General features: G+C 36.0%; 5 protein-coding genes across 5 annotated transcripts; 3 read left to right on the top strand and 2 right to left on the bottom strand.

The window, feature by feature from the left end:
* Positions 1–518: 518 nt before the first annotated feature.
* On the bottom strand, positions 519–1,288 carry LOC133871384 (E3 ubiquitin-protein ligase ATL23). The gene has a single exon (XM_062308829.1). It carries the CDS (start codon positions 1,056–1,058, stop codon positions 672–674), a length of 387 nt encoding a protein of 128 aa, XP_062164813.1. The 5' UTR covers positions 1,059–1,288; the 3' UTR covers positions 519–671.
* A 686-nt stretch (positions 1,289–1,974) lies between these two features.
* On the bottom strand, positions 1,975–4,626 carry LOC133871095 (pentatricopeptide repeat-containing protein At1g20230). The gene has a single exon (XM_062308457.1). The coding sequence runs from the start codon at positions 4,406–4,408 to the stop codon at positions 2,138–2,140; it is 2,271 nt and encodes a 756-aa protein (XP_062164441.1). The 5' UTR covers positions 4,409–4,626; the 3' UTR covers positions 1,975–2,137.
* A 3,363-nt stretch (positions 4,627–7,989) lies between these two features.
* Positions 7,990–11,830, top strand: LOC133870865 (uncharacterized). The gene is made up of 4 exons (XM_062308110.1): positions 7,990–8,324; positions 10,149–10,251; positions 11,038–11,199; positions 11,377–11,830. Exons 1-4 carry the CDS (start codon positions 8,044–8,046, stop codon positions 11,542–11,544), a joined length of 714 nt encoding a protein of 237 aa, XP_062164094.1. The 5' UTR covers positions 7,990–8,043; the 3' UTR covers positions 11,545–11,830.
* A 1,393-nt stretch (positions 11,831–13,223) lies between these two features.
* LOC133870951 (glycine-rich cell wall structural protein 2) lies at positions 13,224–17,675 on the top strand. Its single transcript, XM_062308251.1, has 9 exons — positions 13,224–13,384; positions 13,610–13,732; positions 14,374–14,457; positions 14,560–14,648; positions 14,790–14,864; positions 15,795–15,856; positions 15,935–15,994; positions 16,064–16,471; positions 17,284–17,675. The coding sequence occupies exons 2-9, from the start codon at positions 13,610–13,612 to the stop codon at positions 17,358–17,360; spliced, it is 978 nt and encodes a 325-aa protein (XP_062164235.1). The 5' UTR covers positions 13,224–13,384; the 3' UTR covers positions 17,361–17,675.
* A 2,153-nt stretch (positions 17,676–19,828) lies between these two features.
* Positions 19,829–26,565, top strand: LOC133871215 (probable 26S proteasome non-ATPase regulatory subunit 3). Its single transcript, XM_062308614.1, has 8 exons — positions 19,829–20,083; positions 20,185–20,375; positions 23,207–23,341; positions 23,449–23,585; positions 23,854–23,908; positions 23,985–24,095; positions 25,347–25,586; positions 25,832–26,565. The coding sequence occupies exons 1-8, from the start codon at positions 20,002–20,004 to the stop codon at positions 26,342–26,344; spliced, it is 1,464 nt and encodes a 487-aa protein (XP_062164598.1). The 5' UTR covers positions 19,829–20,001; the 3' UTR covers positions 26,345–26,565.
* The last annotated feature ends 292 nt before the right edge of the window (positions 26,566–26,857 follow it).

The raw sequence follows: 26,857 nt of genomic DNA, 5'->3' as shown, positions 1-26,857 counted from the left end.
TGATATAATTTTTAAAATTATATCAAATTTATAATTAATTACTATTAAATTTTAATTTAATAATAATTTTAAAAATTACATCAAAAATATAAAAATTAAAGTACAAAAATAAAATGCTTGTAGCATTTCTATAAAAATACTCATTACAAATAAAGTTTAATAGACTAAAATCCATTTGACTTTGAATTTTGTAGATGAAATTTGATTTTAAACAAAATCACAAAATTATATTTTTGGAAATGTAATTTTAAAAATTATAGTTTTAAAATCATAGAAAAAAAATCTATCTTTAAATCACAAATAAGAGGGTGTGTTTTTTTAAAATCGCATTATTTTAAGAGCTAAATCAATTAATTACATTTTTAAAAATCGAAAGAATTTCTTTCTACCCAAATAAATTAATTTTAAACTCAATAATACTAATATTAAAAATTCGTTCTTGCAATTAGATGCGATGAGATTTAACCCCTTCCGCTTAGATTTGAATTTAAGCATTTCAAGAAATGAAAAAAGATGAATTTAACCAGTCACGCTCAGAAATATATACCTTAATCATTAAACAAAACATAATCAGATCATGGTGTGCAAGAAAAAGCATTCGGGATCAAACATAATCATCAACAAAAAAAAATTAACGAATAACAATAAACATACATATTAATTCAAACTTCTTAGCACGGATTTTCAGGGCCATTGAAGAGCTGAGGCTCAAGCTTGGCCCTGCACACAGGACACACCGAATGCTTAGAAAGCCAGGTGTCCGCACACTGTACATGGAACCCGTGGTGGCAACCGGGAATCAGTCTAGCCGGTTGCCGGCTCTCAATCTCGTCAAGACAAACAGCGCATTCCGTCCCCAACACCAGCTCTTTCCCGGTCACCTTGGGCAGCTTGTCCAGCTCCGACGCCGACAGCCCGTTCTCGGCCACCGGCTTGACCGATAACGGTGGCTCACTCTGGCGGTTCGTCGTGTACCATAAGAGGCAGATGTAGAGTACGAACACCACGCTCGTGCCGGCGCACGGTAGCAAAAGGGCCATGAAAACCGAAACCATCATTCTTTTATGGGGCTGCGGTTTATACGGTGGTTGGTAGAGAGGTGAGCGTGATGGGTAAAGGGGCGTAGTGCCGTGGACACCATAGCGCGCGATAAGGGATTAAGGGGTTATGGGAAAGTGAAGGGATTTATATTGGGGCGTTGGGTTGTCAATCTGGGTTGGTGTTTGGGTGGCAAGAACCTGACTACCTGAGGTGGGAAAGTGTGGGGGTCGAAGCCAACGTGGATTGGTTTTTAAGGGGTAAACGGCTAAATAGGGAATCAAGCCAGTTTTTTTTTTTTTTTTTTTGGGAAATGATACAAGAAAGTTCGTGAAACGCTCTAGAAGGTGTGAAGGGCCTTAAAATTAGGCCCAACTTTTTTTTTTTTTTTTGAGATAAAAGAGAAATTCATTAATCCAGCACAGAAGATGACATTTTTGAGAGTACATTCCATATCAGAGGAGGGCATACCCCCAACCAGATATCATCTAAACACTGGGAGCAAGCTAGGCTAGCCAGGCAAAAAGCAGCATCATTTGCTTGTTTACTAACTAGGAAAATATCAACTTTAGGCAGGCCTTGGATCCTAGGAAAATTAGGCCCAACTTAAGATCGAGCGGTGAAACCCATATGCTCAATAATTTTAGACTTTTTGGAGTTAGTAAGTAAGCTCTACGACTTGCTTTTCAAGATTGTTTAAATTTTTGTAAAATTTGTGCAAAGTTTATGTAATTGTTGTTATCCTCATCCGTGCTTCTGGATTAGGATAATTTTTTTTTTTAATAATTTTGTTGTCTAAACTGTAAAAATTTAAATAGTAAAAATTGTCATTTTGTTCAACTTTATTTACGTGACATTTTATTTTTATTTTTTTTAAGAAAACAACCTAACATTTTCTCCTACAATGATTTCATCGTTTTTTGAAGAACAAAAAAATGACACGTATGCAAAATTGAACAAAAATTGTCTACGATTTTATAACAATCGTTTCTCTTTGGGCCCAGAACACTTAAAAACACTGCAATGCATGCCAATGGTGAGAACTACCTTCATTCCTTTAGAGTAATGATGGCTTTCCACAGCTGGCCATTCCAGAAGTTTACCAATAATCCCCACAAGAACAAAATCCGTCTTTGAAATGATGAAAGCGATTCGTGTCCCTAACAGAAATCTCCCTCCCTTCAAAGCTGGATATAAATTTTATAACATTATGGCAGTCACCACAGATTCTTAGATTCTTAATGACCCGAAGAGGAGAACCTGGACTAGTATTCAGAAGCCCCAAAACTACTGCTAACTTCTCACTGTGCCCACATAAAATCTGCTCTTTGTCCTGTTCATCCACATCTTGGAGAACAAAGTTGGTATTAGGAAAGTAACCTGATTTCTTCATCTCCATGCTCAATTTATCTAGCTTCTCAATAATTTGGTCCATTTGAGGGTGCAATTTGTCTCCCGCAAGAAGCATGTGTACCTTGTTCTTGACCTCAATCCAACTACAACCAGGATTCTTCCTCAAACCCATACTCCTCATCATATCCCTTACTTTATCCACTTCAATCCACTTGCCCTTGGAAGCATAAATGTTTGACAGAAGTATGTAGTTCCCTGGATTTCTTGGTTCTAACTTAAAGAGTTTCCTTGCAGCAACCTCACCTAAAGTCACATTATTGTGAACTCCACAAGAACCGAGCAAAGCACCCCAAACACAAGCGTCGGGTTCAAATGGCATATTCTTGATCATAGAATAAGCCTCTTCAAGTTTTCCTACACGGCTGAGAAGTGTTACCATGCAAGCATAATGCTCCATTCTAGCTTCGATACCATGCTCTTGTGACATGCTATTAAAGTAATACCACCCTTCTTTAGTCAGGCCATTCCGGCTGCATGCAGATAATACACAAGTGAAGCTGATAAAATTAGGCTTCTGCCCTGTCCTCTGCATCAAGTCAAAAACCTCCATGGTTTCCTTAGCCTTTCCGTGCATCGCATATCCACCCGTAATTGCATTCCAGCACACCAAATTTCTGGAGGGCATTTTCTCAAAACAAAGACGAGCCAATTGGATTTTTCCACACTTTGCATACATATCAATTAATGCGCTGCCCACATACACATCATTAGAGAACCCCCTTCTGAGAGAGAAGCAATGGGCTGCTTTCCCATGCAGTAGTGCTGCAATATTGCCACAAGCTGGAAGCAAGCAAGGGATTGTCACGGAGTTTGGCTTCACTCCCTCAACTTGCATCTCTCTGAAAAGTTCTAAAGCCTCCATATCTTTCCCATTTTGAGAACAGCTAGCAATCATTGATGTCCAAGACACGACATTCAGTTCCATCCCTTGGCACCTAAATTGCTTGAATACCTCCAGTGCATCATCAACTTGACCGTTTCGTGAGAGCCCCGTAACTAAGGCATTGCAAACACCTATGTCCATTTCATCCATTTCATTAAAAACCTCTGACATTTCTGACCTGCAGGCACACTTCCCATACATATCAATGAGTGCGCTGACAACACACTTGTCCGATCCCAAACCCTGCTTAATTACACAAGCATGAATTTGGATACCCATATCTAAATCCTCCAAGTCTCCTACAGCAGGAAGAACACTAGAAATGCTACACCCGTCAGGCTGGAAACCTTCTAAATGCATCTTTTGGAACATGAAAACCGCCTCAGTATATGAACCACTGTGATTAAACCCCGCAATCATACCATTCCACGATATTAAATTGGGTTCAACACCCGTATCCCTCATCTCATAAAAGAGCTGCTTCGCCTCGTCTATACATCCACGTCTAGAATAACCAGAAATCAAAGCACTCCATAAAACCACATTCCGTTGAGTAATTTTACTAAACAAGTTGTGGGCATCTCTAACACGGTGACTTTTCACATACATATGGAACAATGAGGATTGGACAAACGAATCCGAATCAAACCCAGATACTGATGCAATGCCATGAACCTGTTGCCCGGCTTTCACGGCCGGTAGTCCAGCACAAGCCTTGAAGACGCTAGGGAAAACATGTGCATCAGGCTCAAGACCATGAGATATCATTCGAGAAAAAACACGGAGCGCGTCTCGAAATCGACTGAGTTTTGAAAACGAATGGATGAGGGTAGAAAATGTGAATACGTTGGGCTCCGAGACAGAGTCAAGGACGAGGTTCGCTTCGGCGAAGCAATGGTTATTGGCGTAGAGCGAGAGGAGCTTGGTGGTGAGATCGGCATGGTTGGATAGGCCGGCTTTGAGGATGTGGGCATGAGCTTGTCGCGCCTGGCATAGAGAAGCCGTAGTGGAATCGAGGCACTGGATGATTGTGTGAGGAAAGTTGTCGAACAGGTGGAGAGCTTGCCTCATCATGGCTTCTCTCTCGCATGTTACGTCCCCAAACTTCACCTCTTTAGGCAAAGAATCTTACCGCAATATAATACGTAGAACATAACATCCACCAAGAATCATACTTCAGAGTTCAGACACTATCTGCTATGATCCGGGTTTAACCAAATCAATGTCCAATAATTTTAGGGTTTTTGAATCAATGAATAGATAGTTAACAATTGGTTCATAGCAACACTATTTCTCGGGTTTGAGTAACGAAGGAAACAATATAGGCTGAATTATGGGCATAATTTTAAGTTAATAATATTGGTAGATAAGTGGGGGCGCAAAAAGAAAAATGACTATCATTAAGTTCAAAAACATAATCAAGATTTTTCATTACAAGAGCTAAAATATAAAGAACAATGATATTAAGTAAATTCTTATATGATTATCATACAACTTGATGATGTTGTAGTGAAAATTAGTCTTTTCATATTATTCCAATCACCCAAGTAGAGTGGTTAGAATTTCATTTGAGTAGAGATTTTCATGTTTAAGTTTTGTTAATATGTTCTTTTCATACTACAAAAAATTTAGATTTCAATAACTTTATTTTAGTAACATGCAAAACCCGAATTGTATCTTTATGATGAGATAAACAATTATATCTTTTAGATAAAATAAACAATTGTAAAAATGATTTAATTAGTTGTGTATTAAAAATCAAAGATAGATAGATAAGGACCCGAATGATTTAAATGGATTTTTCCTTCCTGATGCTGCCTTTACTACTATTTTTACTGGATGAAAAAGTTTTATTGATTCATTAATTGGTGCAAAGGGGAGACAAAAATGAAGAATATTAATGAGAGGGTTTAGCTTAGCAAGGGCTCGTAATACTCTCTATTTTGCTTGGTATGCATGGTTGATTGAGGTGACAATGGATGCGTTTTCACTCTTATTTATCACATCGAGTGGCTTAATGTATTTTGAATAACTTTTTATGTCAATCATTTAAAATAAAATAAAATTATTAACTACTTTAAACATGTTATATAATCAGTTGATGTAAGATAAGTACAAAGAGTAGATCATTATAATAGGAAATCAAAGGACCAAACTGCCTCTTAATATTTAGGCCAATACTATGAAGTATGCATACAATTGAAAGAAGCACATTTCTAAGAGAAATAAAAGAAAAATAATAATAATAATAAAGGTGAATCTCTACTCAAATGAAATTCCATCCACTCTACTTGGGTGATTGGGTAAATGTAATTAAGTTAAGTAATTAAGCCAGACCATTGGGATTGTTTGAACTTTTTCTATTGGTATTTATTAACGAGTATCTTAAGGACTGAAATTAAGATGTGTTTAATACTCGTCGTTTATTTTTAACCCTCCACCCCCACCTCAAAAACAAAAAAAAAAAAAAACTATGCACAAATTTTTTTTAAAAAAACATAATTAATTCACCTTGAATTTGTGCAGCCAAAAATGTGCATTGCAACTGATAATTAAAATTTAAAATGTTTAATGGTTTTATAACTTGTGCTCTGCAACTAATAATTATGTTGCAGAGAAAACATCATTGCGTTTTACAAAAGGAGGACAACCGTTTGAGTGCCATAATGACTTTGAACAGCACGGGCAGATACCTTCTCTCAGGCTTCACTTCCCTTCTCCATTCCAATTTTTACAATGTATTATTTGGGATTAACTATAATTTTATGATTTATCACATGTGATTTGCAGATTTATTAAAACGCTAGTTTTGCGTGTTTACCAAATAACTACTTCTATCAAATTTCCATTAAAAAAACCGATGATATGTTTGTTAAATTTTGTCTTTTGTTTTATATTCTCAAAATAAAAAAAAAAAATTACAAAATAATTCAAAACATAAAATATTTATAAAAATAAAAACAATTTTCATATTTATGCCAAATATAACACTTTTTAAAATAAAAAATAAAAAAACATTGATCCAAACATATTAACAAACATATCATTAATGGTTAATTATATTGTCATGTTGACAAATAGCTGCGTCATCTCATTCTCATATAAGAGTGTGACCACATATTGCCTATACACCACACCATTTCTAATAACTTAACTTGACATGTCAACATCACTTGTCATATCACTCTCGCGATATTTAACATATTAATTAAATATTGTAAGTTACAATCATACCCTAATGTGAAAAAACAAAAGGTTGACCGTGACGACCTCGCCGTGGGTCTTCTTCCATGACCGACTATATAGACCAACCCCTTAGGGATGGGTCACGCCTTAAGGAATGGGTCAAGAAACGTTCGCAACCCACCCTTCGCGAGGTTAGTCATGGAGGCATGACCTATAGGGGTGGGTTGCCTTTACAGAGGTCACTTGTATGATCCATTCCTCGCAAGGTTGGTAATGAAGGCACAAACTCTAGGAGTTGGTCGTGGAGGCCTTACGACCCACCTTCTAAATAGGTTACAGAAGAGACCTTCGCATGGAGGTCACAAGACCCAAAGTGGGTCATAGAGGCTTTGCGACCCACTCCTTGTAGTCTTTTATAGGTTCTAAAGCATCTGCAACCTCAACTGTTGTGAGGAGACCATGGGAATTGGGATACGACCTACAATAATGGGTCTCTTTGGGCCACTTTTTATTTATTTTTTTAACATAAAGATATAATAAGAACTCATAATACTTAATTAATCTGTTAAATATAGTAAGACAACTAATACATGTTGAGTATGAGCCATTATATATATATATATATATAAGGGCTGATTTAAGGACTATTATACTTTGTTTGGTTAGTTTTGTGCAATCCAATGATTATTTCAGACCATGTCGCATAAACAAAACAGGACATTTATAAGAAATTGATATAGCATATAACTTTTTCATTTAAATAAGGGAGAATTTCACTTATAATTATAGAACTTTTATTCATTTTGAAAGAAGGTATTTAAACTTTAAAACGTTTCAATTTAAAATATCTGTTTGTTAAAAATTTCAATATCAGTTATTCGTTATAATTTTATCAAAATTTTCAAAATATCCATATATTTATTTATTTATTTTTTAAAAACAAATTTATAATTTTTTCAAAGATTCAGGTACGTGTATTTTTACAAATTACGTTAAATTATAACCAACATATAAATTCTAACATTTTTTTTTAAGAGAGGGGTATTTTAGAAATTTTGACAGGATTTAACGAAAATTTTTAAAAGAACTGAGATTGAAATTTTTTTTAAAAATAAATATCCTAAATTGAAACGTTTTAAAATTTAAATATCTTATTTTTTTTAAAAAAAATAAAAATTTATAAATTATAAGCGAAGATATCCATTTAAATAACACTAGACCATTTACAAATCGGATGTAACGTGGATCATCTTCATTTCCTATTCGGTTAACGTAGACGCCTTAACGGTTAGATTCATATTTTAAAGAGAGGCGATATACAGGGACGGCCAACAGGCCCTTTTTCACTTTTAAATTATATTTGTTTGTTTTTTTTTATGAAAAAGGACCTGTTGGAGACGGTTTTTCGTCCTCCAAAAATCATTTACTTATTTTTAAAATAATTCTGTAATTATAAATAGATGAACTGTTAAAGGGCGGTCATTTTTTACCGGCCACTCTATATCCAAATCATCAGAACGAGAATGGAGAGACCGAAGCACAAGACCACGATGTTACCGTCGGGTTTGTTCTTGTTCGTCACACTCTTTGTCTTTGCTGTCAATGTTCAAGCCCAGACCTTGCCACCTGCGAAGATCGACGGGTTCGTCTACGAAAATATCCGAGTTAACTCGGACACGATCATTATCGAAGCCTTCTACGACCCGGTTTGCCCAGACAGTAGGGACTCGTGGCCACCTCTCAAACAAGTCCTTAGCTACTACGGCTCTCGCGCTTGGCTCGTCGTTCACCTCTTTCCGTTACCGTCAGTAATTCCTTTTTTTTTTTCCTCTCATAATTCGTTCTTAGATGATTTGTTTGGTTGCTGAGAAGACTTTGGAAATTGAAAAACGAAATAAGTTGATTATGTTTGTAATATTATGATTGGTCTGTGAAGAGTAAAATTAGCTCAATTGAGACTAGTAGTAGTTGAGCGACAATCATTTATGGAGGCTTTTTATTTGGCTCTATATAATTAATATTTTATTTATTATGGTATTGATTTTTTTTTTCTTCATATTTACTAACTTTTCCAAGTTGTTATTTATTATTATTTTTTTCTTCATTCGTGAAATCATGTTTGTCTTAAGACAAATTACAAGTTAAGGAATATATATTAGGGTTTGTAGAATTGTAATATATTGAAAATTTTAGTAGAAAGCAGAAGGGGAATGAAAATCTGTGATTTGGGGAGCCGTAATGGAATTCTGTATGATCTAACACAACCTTAATTTTATTTTATTTTTCTGGAATTTGCATGTGCATTCAATGTGCATCATAATGGGCAGGCACCCTGAATTCAATTGGATTTACTTCAGGTTCAGAAGTAAAGGCAGAGAGTTCCTGCTATTGCCTAAGAAAACCGTTTTCCATAAAGTTCTGATGTGAGCCAATTTTCTGCAGAAATAAAGGAAAACCTTTTCTCTTTTATGGATAGTGGTTGGATTACCTTGTTGATTTCTAGTAGATTACAGTCACAAAAAGGAAAAAGAAAAGTGGCTGATAAAGTTGGAGCATCTGCCAACTGGGAAGAATAGTTCTTCTCCACTTGGTTATCTAAAAGTTAGGGAATAGTGGTTGTGGATTCCTGTTGCATCATGGTGCAAATTGGTCAGCATAGCCAATATTATTATTTTATTTTCTCTCAGTATTGAGGTATATTTCAAACAGATATTTGATGATTGATAGTTGGTCCAGTGTCGCACCAGCATGATTTGCATAGTTGTTACTGCCACTTAAACTTAAACCCAAGTTTCACTCTGGAAATCTTTTTCTTTTTTTATCAACTATAGTTTCCCTGGTTTGAAATTAGAAATTATAGGTTCGCCGCTTGTTCCTCAACATTACACAAACAACTTAAGCTTCCCAAATCTGTAAATAGCATAAACAAATGATTGGATCATTTGTTGAAATGGATAAACGAGCGGGCTCAACTTTGAGTTGTTCTCACTAACTTCTTTTTATTTCTTATTTGGTAAGATTTGAACATAATACGTTTAATCCTCCTTTTTCTTTGCATTTCTCTTGTACCAACTTTATTCTCAAGTAAGTTGAGTATTGAGAGATTGATTCAGGTAAATGAGAAGATCTGGGTCTCAGTTGGGGGTGCAGTTGGAGAACCAAAGGAAATATAGTATAAATTAATAATAATAATAATAAAGCTTGCCTAATTGTGGAAATATTGAATATCTGGAGAGCAGCTTAGTCATTCAAGTTGTTTATCTCATGCTTATGGATCGACAAAAACTTTGGATCCTTTTATAAAAATCTAGGTTTTTCTGAAGCATAACTAGATAAAGATAAGGATCAAATCCTCTGCACATTATATATTGGCAATGTTTGGGATCATTCGTGTAATAAAAATAACTCTGAGGTCCATGTTTCTCTTATTACGTATTGTGTGTTGCTCTTTGCATATGCAACCAAGAAAAGGCTTTGTCTGATTATAGATGTAAATAACTTCTTTAATCTTGATAATTATGATCATAGCTGTCCTTTCACAAATACGATTAGCTTTTTTGCTTATTGAAGTGATCATTGATCTTTTTTTTTTTTTTTTTTTTTGTCTTTTCTTTTCTGGAAACTGCAGTTACCATGACAATGCATTTGTTGCATCTCGTGCTTTGCATATAGTAAATTTGTTGAATGCTTCTGCTACTTTCCCCTTGCTGGAGCACTTCTTCAAGTATCAGGTTAGGATTTCCAGCATCTATAGCATATCCTTCTCTGGTTCCAAAAGTGCATTTAAATTTACCATAATGTGATATAGCATATAGACATTGACTTGCACGATTGCAATCCACCATTCCTGCTCTCTCCCTCAAGTATTTGTATGTTTTTTCATTCTCACATGTAAATTTTACAGTAGATTTCACTATGACATTATCTATAACTAATGTTCAAGCTCTTTTGGTTACTATTTTAAGCAAAACCTATCACTGGCCGTGAATTCTAGCAATTAGTGGGAAACTGCTAAAAAATGTGTTGGTATTGCACTTTCTCATTCCTACATACCTTCTAGGTTGGTGCTTTGATATCTTTCCCCTCTCCACTGTGCAACTCCGTCAGCAGTCAATTTTCCCTGGAGCAATTAGATTCTATGAATCTATGTTCCTCTTTTGTCTCTTAAGCTTTTCCTTCTGCTTTAGATCCTTGTGATGGCCCTGAGGTTGGTTGGCATAAATCTATCTCAACCCTGTTTGTTGGATTGATGGCAAGACACCTCTTGCGTGGGCCAATATACTCTTTCTATTTGGAAATCAGGTTGATGTTCCACATGAAAGAAAAGTGTGGAAGTCAGTTTTTCCTGGTCTGATTTATTTTGAAACACTGGATGTTACGTATTGTGATTTGTTGTGTCTCTTACTAGTTTTGTGAATAACAATTTGTCTGCTGTTGATAATTAGACATATTCAATTTTGTCTTGTTTGTTAGTCATTTTATGCAGACTAAACCTGTTTTTGGCTACCATGAAACAGGAGCAATTTTACAATGCCCAAACTCGGAACTTATCTAGGGCTTTTATCGTCGACAAGATCGTGAAGTTTGCAACAGAAGTAGTTGGGAGCTCCTATTATTGTACTATCAAATCCGGCTTCAATGACACAAAAACTGATCTCAAAACAAGGGTTTCTTTCAAGGTAAGACCATGGCTTTTTCATGTTTAAATCAGTGTAATATCTTACATTTCTGCAATAATACAGAAATGGTTGAATGCTGCTGTGTACAAGCTGTGACCAGTTTCGCATTTTCATGAAATATAACCTCTAATCCAAATTATCCAATCATATTCACGTGGAATGTCTTTTGTCATGCAGTATGGTGCTTCCAGGGGGGTGTATGGGACACCTTTTTTCTTTGTTAATGGATTTTTGTTGCCTGATGGTGGCTCCACTATAGACTTCAATGGGTGGAAAAAGATCATTGACCCATTAATTGGCGCCCACGGCATCAAGGGCCAGGAGACTCTGCATTTCTTCTTATGAAGGATTTGACTTTGGCAGTTGTCGCTTTGCTCTAGTGTGCGGATAGAATCAAGAGTCAGCACCTTGCCAGTAGGCCATAGCACTCATCTCTGTCTCTCTATTCTAGTAGCTTCCATGGAAATATTCGTGCAATAAGTGCTTTGGTATTTGATGTCAATTACGACTTCATTCAATGGGAGTGATGCTTCTCTCCATTTCAATTTCAAGATAAGCCATTTTATAATCATGATTTAATGTTATTGTATTTGTCACAGTAAATAAGGCTATATCAGTTAAATATTTTAAATGATGTGTTAATACATTTATCACATGACATCATGTACACCATTAAATATACAACACTAAATCCTGATCATGAAATGATTTTTTTCCATTTCACTTCCAATCCTATTAAATAGATTAACAAGGTCGTAAGATTGTATCACAAGTATAATAATGGAATCCTCAAACCATGCCAATACCTTAAAGAGCCCTGCATCCTAATCTTTATCTTCCATGGCGAGAGGTCAAAGGAATGTGGGGATTAACCTTTCTTTCTGTTAGATGTGTTTCTATTTTGGGAAAAATCAAATTTAGTCTCTATGATTTTGTGCGATTTCGATTTAGTCTATATAGGTTTTCAATTTTAACAACTAGGTTTTTAGGTTTTACTTCAATTTGGAATGGAAAAATTACAATTTAACCCTCCAGACTACCGGCAGTTTTATGGATAGTCTATCGAATTACCAACGCTTGGACTCTGGCCCCTCAAACTACTAAAAAGTTAAAAAAAAAAATGCCCAATTTGATGAAAAATGCCAATAATATTCCAGCCACGTGTTATTTTTTAATTAAAAAATAATAAAAATAATATCCGTAAAATGACTGATAGTTTGGGAGGTTGAATTGTAATTTTTTCCTTTTCCAATCGGTCATTTCATTAACCTACATGCCAATTAATTAACAGAGTTGTTATGTCAGGCTATTAAATTGATAACACATGGCTTATGTCTAACATGGCATGCACAAACTGTAGATTTTGAAGGATGGGAGTGGGTCGCTGAAGATTCCCATCGCCACTCGCGAATGAATTCTTTTCATTGTCACATTTCTTTCTTTTATTTTTTTTAGGGATATGTTGTTAATAAGACAAAGATGTACCCATGACAAGGTTTTATAGGTCTTACATGGTTTTTTGATAAATGTAGCTAACACTCTTTCATATTTAATGACGAGAAGGTGAAAGAATACGCCAATATTATAAACTCATAAAAGACCAATTTTATCACTTTCTAAAACTCAAAGAACCGTTTTTGATAAACATGAAAATCATATGATCTATTTTTAAATTGGGCTCTTCTTAAAATTGAGGTAAAACTTAAAGGCCTAGTTGCTAAAATTGAAAACCTAAAAATTAAATGAAATCGGTCGAAAACTTTTAATACTAAATTTGACTTCTTTTTTTTATTTTGGTCTCATATCATAGTAGCCCTGGGTTGAACTTTAGCATTGTCTCTACTCTCTAGTGTCCAAGCAGTACTTGGGCCAGGGCCCAGGACCAGGCCCATTTGAAGCAAATAACCGCTTGATTGAAGTAACGTGTTCAGGGCTTCCGGTCCAATGACAAAGAAAAATAAGATAAACAAAACCTTAACGAAAAGATCAAAAAAGAAAATTGGCCTTGCACCAAATAAAAAGAAAAAAGAAAAAAAGCCGGGATAGGGATTTGGTTTAGGGCAGTTTTGGAAGACAGTATATAAAGAGCGAATGTCTCAGGGTGCAAATTAGGGCGTAAAAGAAGAAACGAAGCCGTAGAAGAGGGCTCTTTCTCTGTGGAGCAAACTTATCCGTACGAACCACGGTAAGACCCATATCGAAGCAAACCCTAGATTCCCCCTATCGAAAACCCTAGCTTGCTTTCATTTCTTTTGTCTCCGAAATCGATTTTCTCTCGCTTTCTGTGATATTCTCTGGCCTCTATTGTTTTCATTCTGATAGTTGTTGTCTTCTCTGATGCATGGCTCTGATGTGCTTTTGTGGTTTTTGTTTTTGTTTTTCGGTTATGAAAATTGTTTTGGCGGAGAAGATGGATCGGTACCAGAGAGTGGAGAAGCCGAGAGCGGACACGCCGATTGATGCGAATGAGATTCGGATTACGAGCCAGGGAAGGATGCGCAACTATATCACCTATGCCATGAGCCTGCTTCAAGTATTTCTCTCCCTCTGTTTTATTTTCTCTTTGCATGGTTGTGTTGTTCAATTTTTTGTTAATTGTTTTGTTCGTTTTCTGCAAAAACCCTATGATTAGTGTGATGCTCTTATGAGAGTTGTGTAGATTGTGATTTTTTACGGTCTTTAGGGCTATTTTTCAATCTTTATTGTTTGAATCTGTTACTTGTTTGAGTATGGAAAGCTTGGGAATTATTTGGTTCGGGTTTCAATGATGTGTTTGTGATAGAGAACGGGTCATGAATTTCTATGACACGTGAAGAAAATGTTTAGAGGCTTTAAAGAAGTGCACTGATTGTCGAAAATTGCCTGAAATCTTCGAGTCAAATCTTTTTTTTTTTTTTAACTTGCTAATAACATTTGGAGGTTGGAGAATGTGATTTTATGGTGGATTTGTGATTGGAATATGTGATGTTATGATGGATTTGTATGTGTGTTTATACAAGGCCTGCTTAGTGGTTGTGCAAGCATTTCAAGTGCTTGGTGGGGTCACAGTGTTAGGGCTTACTTTGGTTTAGGCATTTATCTTGATGAATTTATGTTGATAGTATAAATGTTTTTATTTTCTTCTCTGATTTTTTTTTTGACATCTTATATTCTCGTTCTTTACAAAATTTATAGGAGGAAAAAGGTTCAAATGAAATTGTATTTAAGGCGATGGGAAGAGCTATCAACAAGACTGTGACGATCGTGGAGTTAATCAAGGTTACATTCACCCATTGTGTATCAGTGCACTGAGACTTGGGCATAATTTTTTTTTATTGGGATGAAAATATGCTTCAATTGGTTCTTTTTATTTTTATGCAGAGAAGAATTGTTGGTCTTCATCAGAATACTTCAATTGGATCCACAGACATTACTGACACATGGGAGCCCCTGGAGGAAGGCCTCCTTCCGTAAGAGGAGTTTGAACCTTATCTTAAGAAAGAACTGTTGAATTGAAAATTAATGATGGGCAGAAAATTCATATTCATGGGTAATTAATGATTATAAGTGTGACAATAACGACTTTATTCTCCAAATTTTGTTGATCACAGATTGGAAACCACAAGGCATGTGTCAATGATAACAATAACCCTCTCAAAGAAGGAATTGAATACATCCTCTGTTGGGTGAGTTTTTACTTACGCTATCTGATGCAAAGTAACACGTGTCACTTTGTTGTGTGATATATCTCTCTATGAAGTTATATGGATGTACTTCTAGAAATTATACGCGTTCCAAGAAATATTACAGGCAAGAAGGAAGAAACTATCTAGATAATACTTTATTCAAAGAGGAAGAAGAACTATCTGGATCATTAGACCATGTTTTAAAACTAAATTCTAGGTTTAGTTATAAGTAAAAATATGCACCATTGAGGTTGCAAATGGCTAGATTAGTAACCATGCAGTTGACTTCCCTGAGGTTTCAGATTGCATCAGTTTTCTTCACAGTTAACTTTAACTGGTCTTGAAATTAGATTAGTTTTTATTTTTATTTTTTTAAAACTCTGTAGGCTAGTTTTATTTTGTTATATTCTTTGATTGGTAAGTTATAAACACACTTAGTGTGTCTTAAACCCATGACTACATCCTTCACTTCTTAGGCTGGGGGGTGGGACCATGGGAGGATCTGCCACTCATTGGCTAGTTTTTGAAATTTGTTTGATCAATGTAATTTAGTTGTAACTTATAGTGTACTGTATGATTGATGATATATAGCTTAAACTCCATAAGGTTGAAAGTATATATACAATTGTTAGTTACCTTCTTACGTCAATGAAAGAGGAATAGTATATTGATATTGGTGAATTTTATCTTTAGGAATCAGGATATTAGTTCTTTGTTGTCATTAGTTGGAGTGGTTTGACTGCCTATTGGAGTACTAGTTTTCTGCACTTCTTTGGTATACATTTTTGGGATTAATGAGATAAGCTGGAAAGTAATCTTGTTATAGAAGGAAGTTGACCTTTGATACTTCATAGGAAACTTTTAAAAAGTGAATTGTCTTTTATGAATTTCTGAAATGTATCTTCACTTATGAATTGCTGGTGATGTTAGGTACCAGCCTCCAATACCTGCAGAGCAGGTGAAGGCGTCCACAGAATTTGATTATGAAGGAGGTAGTTCCACATCATGATTATCCTTTTATTTTATAAAATTATTGGACTCGAATTTTTAAATTGGTTTTTATGTTGCAGAGGGTTCACCTAGAGGTCGAGGCTGGGGCCGCGGTGGCAGAGGAAGAGGAAGGGCTAGAGGTGTGTCTCATTTGAGATTTCTTTGCACAATGATAATTTTCCTGATATGAATTCTACATTTTATTACAGGTAATGGTTTCATGGGGCCTGATTATGAGGATGGAGGTTGGGACCGCAGTCGGGGCAATGCTAGGGGTAGGGGTCGTGGGAGAGGACGTAGTTTCCGTGGCCGTGGAAGAGGATGGTACAATGGACCTCAAGGTGATACACAACAAGATGGAGGCCGTGGAAGAGGATGGTACAATGGACCTCAAGGTGATACACAACAAGATGGAGGAGGCCGTGGAAGAGGATGGTACAATGGACCTCAAGGTGATACACAACAAGATGGAGGAGGCCGTGGAAGAGGATGGTACAATGGACCTCAAGTTGATACACAACAAGATGGGGGCCGTGGAAGGGGATGGTACAATGGACCTCAGGTTGATACACAACAAGATGGAGGATACAATCGTGAACCACCTGTTCAAGGCCGCGGTATTTACTTTACTTTTTTGTTTATAATCTGGGTATAACTTGAGACAGGTGGCTGTAGGTTTATTCTCTCAGTGCCCTTTTTAAAAACATAGGGAGTGGGTTTAGTCAGTTTCCTCTTGTTGCCATTGGTTATTTATTGGTACCACCACGGACCTGAACACTATTAATTACGCTGAATCCAACTATGACTTGTGAGAAACTTATAACCCATAAACATTTCAAAAATGTGTTTGAGGATGGATTAGTTGCCACATAAGCTGATAGATAATTGATGGTTTTAAGAGGAAGGTTTCTGGTACATAACTTTGGAAAAATGACCTTCAATACTTCATGCTTCAAACTTTAAACTGATACCCAAGAGCCTCCAAAGGCTGTTAAGTTGAAGAAGGGTATATAAATTGTATCTCCATTCTCCCCTCCCTTTCTTTTTGTAATTCAGCCACTGGTCAAACCTTTAGTATAAAATTGTTTGGATGCTTAGAATCTGTTCAGATGGTGTATAGGCCGTGATAGTATAACTAACTGTAGAATTCCTTTTAATTTGTTATTGAACATTAAAAGTAACTTGATTTTTGAAGGCTGAGGCTTTTGTGTAAACTCTTTTATTAGAGGAGGTGTGAGTCACATCTGGTTGACTTTGTTTAATGGGATTATCATATCATTGACAACCGATGAGAATTTGGACTACATCCAATGGACCATGTGCCCAGACGATTTGATAGAACGGAAAATGAAACAACTCTTTAATTATGTCTATCTATCCATGTAGCGACCTGGTTCACTTTGTTTAATGTGATTGAATTGCTGTGTAGGTCGTGGCCGTGGGAGGGGAAATCGTGGAAGGGGCCGTGGCTTTAGATCTAATGGGCCGATCCAGGCAGCAGCATAAGGCATTGAGTGGGCTTCCATGAGCACAATGGAAATGTTTCAAGTGATGGATGCCTTTTCCAATGTGTGTTTAATTATCCTTTGTTAGTTCCTTTTTTTGGGTCTCGGACTAGTATTAATTGTAGGACATATTTATATGTTAGTGCTGTAGACTGATAGTTTGGGCTTGCTGCCATATGAGGCAAACCCTTTTTATTGTAGACTTAGGTGAGATGCTTGAAAGGTTGTAATTTTTCCATTTTGACTGAGTAGTGCATTCTTTTATTTTTGTTTGGAGAGTTTTTGGTATCAAATCCATGTCGTCTCTTTGATAGTATATCATGGTGCTTAATATTATTTATAGCTTACAAACGAGGATTACATGCCATCTGTTTTGTATGCTCTGGAGGGTGCAGTAGGAGATTCTAGGATAAGTAATGCTTTTACCTCCAATTTAACTGGTCTTAAGTCACTTGCCAATAAAAAGGTCTTAATCATGTTGATCTGTCTGCTGGTGCAAATGGAAAGGCCCTGCATGAGCCATTTCATTGTTAAAAATTAATTTTTACAGATTTAATGATGTATATGTTGTTAAATGGTAAATATGTCCACATTATTTATAAATTTTAATTATTGATACAATATTGTCAAATGTAACAAAAGGAAATTTTGACCATGAAAAGATTTTTCTGAGAACGGAGGGGGTAGAAAAAGTTGGATGGTGGAGTAAGGGAATTAAGGGGAATCAAATTTGTCTAAAATGCTTGAGTAGTGATGATGCAAGTTGACAAAGATCACTAAGCTTGCAAATAAATTCAACATAATAATATTGCAACTTTTCCTTTCCCCCGTCCCCCACCCATATTAATTCGTTGTATTACACGCCTAATATCAAATTTCCACTTGTTTTCTACGCTGTGTTTTTATAGATGGGGCGAGGGTATTGTTTCTTAATTCTTATTTTTTAGCCCATTCTTACCGCGACTTGGATGAATTTGTGTATTATTGGTTTGGCATTTTTGATGGATTGAATTTGCGAACCTCGTGCAATTACAATCTTGTTTTATCCTTCAAGGTCAGAGTGAAGCCGCATGGTGAACAATGAGTTGAGAGGAACGACGATTCCTTAATTGGCTTTGTTTGATAAAGTTTTTTCTTTAAAAATATTAACAAACAAATTCAAATTCAAATAAATTTTGTCTCCTTTATATCACATTATAACACTTTTTCAAATAAAAAATAAATAAACATTAAAACATGTACTAGCCGTCGTCTAGCACAATGATTCTACTATTAAATCTAATAGGATCTATTAAGTTTTCCATTTTATCCTTTTATATTTAAATCTTATGTTTTTGTTAGATACTTACTTATACGAGTCAATAAGGAATTAAAATTTTAAATCTTTCACACGTGTAGCACTTGTGCTTACCACTAATCTCAAGTATTTGAACACTTTTTATTTTTTGAAATATATTCTTTACTTTGTACCTGAAATTATCTCCTTTTAATTTATGTACACATTGGTGACAATTTTCACTTACAAAGAAGAATAAATTGAAAAGAATTTGAAGTTTATTTTCCTTTACATCATCAGTGTTGTATAACCAAGAAAATCTCGATAAGCTATAACAGTCATGTAATTCGTTAAAATGATACCATATCCAATTATCCATATCTTTCAATACTTCATATCTTCCTATTTCGAAATCTATTGTACTCCCTCGTTTTTTTTTTTTTTTTGAGAGATCTCAACTCTTGCATCTAATACACAAAAGCCTTCTCATATTAATTTATTTTAGCTGTTAATTTTAATTCCTTTCTTTATAGCGTGTTGTTATTAGTAGCATAGTTTTTACTATATTTATATAAACTGACGTAATAATTCACGTAGTACTTACTTGTCACCTACTAAATAATTAATTAATACTACTTTTAAGTGACTGACATAAGAATCCACTTAAAACATGTCACATCAATTAATGTAAAATAAATGTAATTAATAAGTGTTAAGATTAGAATTATTCATATGAACTAGAGTGAGAAAAAGCTATAGTACATTTTCATTTTTTATATTTGCAAAATGCAATGACTTTTCTTTTTTCTTTCCTTCTCCCTTTCCTTATCAGAAAAGAGAGAAGAAAAAAAAAAGAAGAAAAAAAAAAGCAAACACACGAATGAGATCTCTAATAATTTGCTGCTTATATTTTAAATAATAATAATAATAATAATAATTTTTTGCTGCTTAAATTACTGGTCCAACATAATTTTTATCCGAATAGGTAGCAAAACAATCTAAAATTTATTTTGAGGACTATAATAGTCTCTCAATGCAACCCAATTTAGAAAGTAAATTACCAAAATGGCAATTCCAAATCCACGCCAAAACTATACCAAAACGAAGAAAAGAAAGCGGCGGCGGCCAGTGCACGTTAGTCATTTTGTCGTTATTATTATCACTATCGTTAGTTTTTGCTTTTCCTGCTTTTAACCTCTAAACTTGAAGAGGACGAAAAGATTGATATACCACTGAAAGCACATCAAAGAAGCAAAGAAAGTATCCCCAGCCAAAGTCCAAGCCCCAGAGCTCCTCCTTCCCTCAGACGGCCTTTCTCCAGATTTGTGAGTAGTTGCATTTACGGTTTTGATAGATTCTCTTCAAGATGACTCAAGATGTGGAGATGAAAGACCACCCACCAACTCCTTCCCATATTGTTTCCTCAGCCGTCCTACCTACTTTGCAGCGTAAGTTGGATTTTTTTCGATCCTCTGCTTCTTCTTCAAATTATTGGGCTTCTCTTTTGCTTTTCAATCATAGTTTTTTTGTGGGTCTTTGGGGTTTACAGATTTGAAGGAGATAGCGTCGCTAATTGAGACCGGCTCGTACACAAAGGAGGTTCGCCGAGTCGCTCGGGCTCTTCGCCTTACAAAGTCGCTGAGGCGCAAATTGACAGCGCCGGTTCTCTCGGCTTTTCTCGAATTCGCGCTTGTTCCTGGTTCCGAAACGTATGCCCAGTTGTCTGTGTATCTTCCAAAGGTACATTGGTGAACTTTTTGACTGTTTTGGCTCCTATAGGTTTTTTTTTTTGCATATAAATTCTTGTTCTATTTTCAAGTCTTCTTATAATTTCTTCTTACGAGTATCACAACGATAGATGGGTTTGGTCTATTTGATTCGGTAACCAATCTACGGAAATGTTAAATAGGGACAAACATGAGAGATTTCGGGTTGTCCATTGATATCATCGAACTGATATATCAGTTTTTTGTATAACTTCCTATGAGAATGATCCTTTCCTGTTCGCTGATTGTGACTAAATCATAGGCTTCTGACTCCACCTATGGGGGACTAGCCTAGTTGATTCGCTGTTCACAATGAAACAATTTATGTGGAGCTTGTAAACAATAGATAATATTCTTGGGCAAGGAGCTTGGTTAATGATTCAACAGCTGCCTGAAGGTTTTAGAATTAAAGATGCGTGGGTGTAAGACTTTAATGTATAGCCAAGATATGTTTTTGTTGTGGTCAGAAGAAATTTGTGATTTATCATGCTAGGTCATATTAAAGCTTTGTGACCTGTGCGAAAAAGGTCAGGATGGTTCGGTCATCCCCGGTTACGGTTGAAGGGGGTGGCCGAACCACCCTGGCCATTTGGGGGTGGTTTTGGCCACCCCTATGCCAGCTAGAGGGGATGGCCAAACTGCCCCCATGGCCTTGGGGGTGGTTTGGCCACCCCTCATTTGACAAAAGGGGTGGTCAAGCCACCCCCATTTGCTGAATTTAGGGGGATATTGACAAAATTTTTGGTAGTTTTGGGAGACAATGATGCAATCTAAAGTTTGGGCAAACATTGACAATCGGGTGGTAGTTTGAGGGGGGTACGTGGACTTTTCCCTAAAAAGTTAAGGAACATTTAGTCTTTTGGACAGTAGAAGTATCTTAATGGTGTCACTCTTGCAGATGCTTCATTTTGAGAGTAGAAGTGCCATTTGTTTCCATGATTACCTATTAATCTCTGTGGCGTTGCCAATAAGCTTTACCAAAAGGTCCAAGATTAATCTCTGGAAATGGCAATAATTTATTTTGAAAGAGATAAGGATGAGGGCTTAGTTCGATGGTTTGACCACGATTAGGGGAGATGAATTGTGAGACTGATAAAGTATAAGTTATGCAGTTTTATCGGAAGGAAGAGTAGGGTAGTTCAGAAGGATGTGTTAAGGATTGGAAAGCTTCAACTACTCATACCTCGCTTTTAGAGACGGCTGTGTCTTCATTGACTCCGGCCACTTCTTTTGTTGAATAGGGTGATGATTCTAGGGTGAACGAGGATTCGTCCTTGGCGATTATGGATGCCATTGAATGGGACTTTCTTTGGAGGGAGATTTTGAATTTGGTGATACAAGTGCGTCCTCTAGTAGGGTGTGTTTCTTGAGGGTTTGGGTTTGAGGGCTTGTGGTTTTGGGGGTTTGTTGGGTTTCTTTCTTTTTTTAGGCTGTTTATTTTTCGCTTTCTGGCTAAAAGCTTTCTCTTATATACTTCTAGAGTACTTAGGTGCGCCTTACGCTTTTAATAAGACCAGTTTATTACTTATAAAAAAAAAAAAGATTGGTAAGACAAGTTATTATTAGCGCGTGTAACTTACCAATCAAAAAACAAAAATGATAGGCATTTCTAGGAAGTAAGCAGCATGATTTATAGATGTGCACAGATACAGAGAGTTGGGAGGGTGTGGATAGGGGGAGATTTAATTTGATTATCATCTATGTTTCTCGTAGGTATAAATTCTGATTAATTAATTATTTTGTGTTTTTGTTAGTAGAATCATTTGATGGTGAATTTCAAATTAGATTTCCTTCTAGGTTTCTTCTTTGGCTCTATTCTTGAATGTTTAATATTCTTCAGGCCAAGATTTGTTATAATATCGTGGTTAATTTAGCAAAAAGAAATGTGAATCTTTCTAGATTCTAGGTATGAATTGTGGAGTCTTAGAATCATCTATAAAGACGTTTCAGAATGCATACTGATAAGTGTATGAATAGGGAATTTGGTGGCTATACACGGCATAATATCTTAAATTTGTAATATTTTTTTTTCAAGGAGAGCCAATCAAGATCTATACAAGAACATTCTAGTTGAGTAAAATACTGCATCTCTAGCACTTGATATGGAATCACATATTGAAAGTTGAAACACATTAAATGCTGTCACAACTAAGACATTTATATCTCTAAGGAATTTATGTATTCTGGTTATCATACTCTGGCTTATCTATTTCTGGTAACGAACATCCTATCTTTTTCATTACCAAACGATGTTGAAAGAGAACTTTGTGTCCATGATGCAATGATGAGTTATTCTCCTAGACTATAGAAATGTATTTATAGCACCTTTTTCATGTGCATAGCACGCTTTCTTCATGCTTCCCCTATCAAAGATAATAAGCATATGAAGACAATGAATATTCATTCGAAGATAGCGTGCTCTCAAGGTTGGCCAGGAAATGCTCAAGAGAGGTTGAAATGGTGGTATGGAATTTGACAAATTAATGGCTTTTGTGTGATAGGCGGCCAGTAATCAATGTAGCAAGTCCAATAAGTGTTGTGGAACACGTTACATATGTATTTGATTATTGGAATGCGTGTACAGTTAGTATTGTATATGGATGATGAGAACCTCTGTTCAATGGGACAGTTGCTCTTCTTGCTTCAACTCCATCTTAATCAGTTTAATGATGAACTTTATTAGGCTTCTGTTTTATTGATTTAGACTTTGATAGTGATTGTTGTATATCTACATCGTTTAACCATACCTAGTTTCTTTGTTGAGGTTCATGGTCTCTTGGTAACATCTGATGTAACAATTTGTAGGAAGATGAGAATATGGAAGTTGACACTGTTACATCTGCTAATCAAGCTCTAGTAAAACATTTACTGCCAGAACTTGAGATTTTCTGCTACTTGCTCGTACTACTTTTTCTGATTGATCAGAAAAAATACAATGAGGTTGGTTGATGTGTTCAAATTTATTTATTTCTCTTTTTTATTCATTTTAGGGAGCTGAACCCGTTCTGGTAGTTGTGTTGTGAACATGCTTTTTATTTCTCTTTCAGGCTAAAGCTTGTTCCTCAGCAAGCATTGCTCGGCTTAAAAACGTAAACAGAAGAACTGTTGATGTTATAGCATCTAGACTGTACTTTTACTACTCATATAGCTATGAGCTCACAGGTGATCTTGCTGAAATTCGTGGGTGAGTTCTTCATCAACCCAAATGTATGTAGGAATTTTTGTATGTGTGTGTGTATATATATGTTATATTGTACAGGACAAAATAGAGAATTAGTACCTGACTGAGATTGTAAGCTTCTTCTTTCTTTCTTTCTTTCTTCTTCTTCTTCTTCTTCTTCTTTTCTTTTCTTCTTCTTCTTCTTCTTTCTTTTTTCCTTTCTTTACTTTTTTTTTTTAATTATTATTTTTTTTATTTTTTTAAATGTAATCTAGATGTATATTATTTTCAGCACTCTGCTTGCCTTGCATCGCATTTCCACATTGCGTCGTGATGAGCTGGGTCAGGTTCGTTTTTAGCTCAAATGAAGGTTGTTCTGTCTTGGGGATGTAGAACTCATATTGATATGATGCCATGATGCAGGAAACACTTCTGAACTTGTTACTTCGTAATTACCTCCACTACAACTTATATGATCAGGCAGAGAAGCTAAGGTCTAAGGCACCACGATTCGAAGCACACTCAAACCAGCAGGTGTAGTTCTCTATAAAATTGTAGTGGAATTAATTCATATGGGTTACGATTCTGCTTCACATTATCTGAATGTCTAACCTGGTCACTGCTTCATTTAATTTGAAGGTCTAAACTGGGAGAGTTTTTGTTGTTTGGTCCACATTAAAATTTATCACTCAAATACTTACAGCTATGCAGTATCCATGGAACTTGCTGTGATCTTATTTTGGTTTTATCTTGTATGTTATGTTTAGACGATGCAATTGAAATTTATATGCTAAATCTCAAATTATGAGATTTAGAATCCCATCATTTGAAATCCCAACTATTACAAATGTCTGTGTTTGGATCTACTTACATAGTCGATGAATCCATAGGAGTTTTGTAAACATCAACCATCACTGACTAGTTACACCCTACCATTGCACCCCATGGTCATCCACTGTCAAACCTTGTTTTTCCATGAATAGAATACCAGCAATCCAAATCCCAACCATTAATGAAAATCTTCTAGAGCCAGACACCTTCAAATTATGGAAACAAGAAAAGCTTTCCATCCATTGCATCACTCTCGAGTGCACATTTTCCTTGTCAAAAATGATTTTACATGTAAAACACGCACTTTACTTAGGTCAGGTGACACTTGTGGTTTGCACCTCACTCCTAGGCCCCATGAGGCCTTTGCACTTAAGTGAGCCTGGTGCTTTTAACAACACTGCATGACATATCAAAACAAGGAAGTTTCTTTGACGGAGTTTAAATTTTTCGTGTCCAAAATTCTGATAAAAGTTTCCTTCCCAAACACACTCTTAATGATTTAAGTAGGGAAGTTAGCCCTTGAAATCTATTATGATTGTAAGATTCAGATCTATAATTTTCTTTTCTTATACCCAAAGTTTCATAGAGGTGGAGTATCTTTCTCATAAATAAAGTGGTGGAATGTACTGGCATTAAAGGAGGAGGCACAAGCATGAGGGAGTGCCTCAAGGAACCCACAGCCTCTGGGTGAAGTAGAGCTCCTGCGCTCTTGATCCCCGTCTGTATTTTTCTTTTAGTGCTCTTTTATCTTCTCTGAAGTTTCTTCTCTTTCTTTACGTCTTTTAACCTTCAGAATAACCATAAAAATTCATTCCGCATTTTTTTTTTTTCCTTCTTATGCGTCCTACATGTTTGATCAATGGTATAGAGCTCTAGTTTTGTTACTGTCTGCCCAAAAGTGAACATGAATACTTAACTGTAATATAAATATCTGATGTCAGATTTCCTCTGCAGTTTTGTCGATATCTCTTCTACCTTGGGAAGATTCGAACAATTCAATTGGAGTATACCGACGCAAAAGAGTCTCTCCTGCAGGCTGCTCGGAAAGCCCCAGTTGCAGCTCAAGGTTTTCGAATTCAATGTAACAAGTGGGCTGTGTTAGTCCGTCTACTGCTGGGTGAAGTACCTGAAAGGACAGTCTTTATGCAGAAAGGAATGGAGAAGGCTTTGAGGCCATACTTCGAGCTGACAAATGTGAGCCTAACATGTCAAACTGGAAGTAATTAATTGCAACATGTCAATGCATTATGTAGAGTCATGAGTTTAAGATTGATTTACTACTTGCTAGACTATAGTTCTTGATTAATACTACAAATCGTCATATACATTGCTTGACCTTCTAGATTGGCAGCTATACCTTAGTTGGTCTAGTCAGTGTTTGGTTCTGATGTACTCTATCTATGATTTTGGAGGGTTTAACCTTGTGCTGGAACTTTCAGGCTGTTCGTATTGGTGACCTTGAGCTGTTTAGGAATGTTGCTGAGAAGTTTGCTGCCACTTTCAGTGCAGACCGAACACACAATTTGATTGTCCGGTTGAGGCATAATGTCATCAGGACCGGTTTACGCAACATCAGCATCTCTTACTTCCGCATCTCACTTGCTGATGTTGCTGAAAAATTGAGGTTGAAATCTCTAAACCCTGTTGCGGACGCTGAGAGCCTTCTAGCCAAGGCTATTTCCGATGGAGCAGTTGATGCCACCTTGGATCACGCAAATGGGTGGATGGTATCAAAGGAAACTGGAGATATTTACTCCACAAATGAGCCTCAAATTGCTTTCAACTCCCGGATTGCTTTCTGTCTTAACATGCACAATGAAGCAGTTCGGGCCTTGCAGTTCCCGCCCAATACACACAAGGAGGAGGGAAGTGCTGAAAAGAGGAGAGAGAGACAGCAACAGGAACAAGAACTTGCCAAGCATATTGCTGAAGAAGATGATGATGATTTTTAATAGTGGAAAGAGCCCTAGCCTATTTGTTTCTTATTTCTGCAATTGATTCCGCATTATAAAGCCCCACAAATATTTCCTTTTCCGATCCATGAAGAGTACTTTTTTTCTTCCTTTCACCAAGACAGAATTGTTACTTTGATTTCTTGATGATCCGATTGTACGTACTTTAAACTCGGAATTTCTTTTTTATTTGTTCAAAGCTTAGTAGGCCTGACTTGTCATGGTGCTTCATTTATAATGTAGAAAATAGATTTTGACGCACTCATGCTAGGAGCTGGGCGTATTAATTTTAAAGCGAAGTTGAGGCCATATGTGTGGTGGGATAAAGTCTTGTCTTCTTTTTTTTTTTTTTTTTTTTTTTTTTTTTTTTTTTTCAGTCTAATAAATTAACATCTGTTCTTAAAATATGTTTGTTTTATATGTTTTTTTTTTTTAAAAATAAAAAAATAAAAAATTCTCAAGTGCGTTTTTAATGGAATATATGTTATTTTAAAGACGTGTATGTTAATAGCA

Source organism: Alnus glutinosa, chromosome 6, assembly GCF_958979055.1.
Source record: "Alnus glutinosa chromosome 6, dhAlnGlut1.1, whole genome shotgun sequence".
Classification (NCBI taxonomy): domain Eukaryota; kingdom Viridiplantae; phylum Streptophyta; class Magnoliopsida; order Fagales; family Betulaceae; genus Alnus; species Alnus glutinosa.
This window is presented reverse-complemented; position numbering and strand designations above follow the sequence as displayed.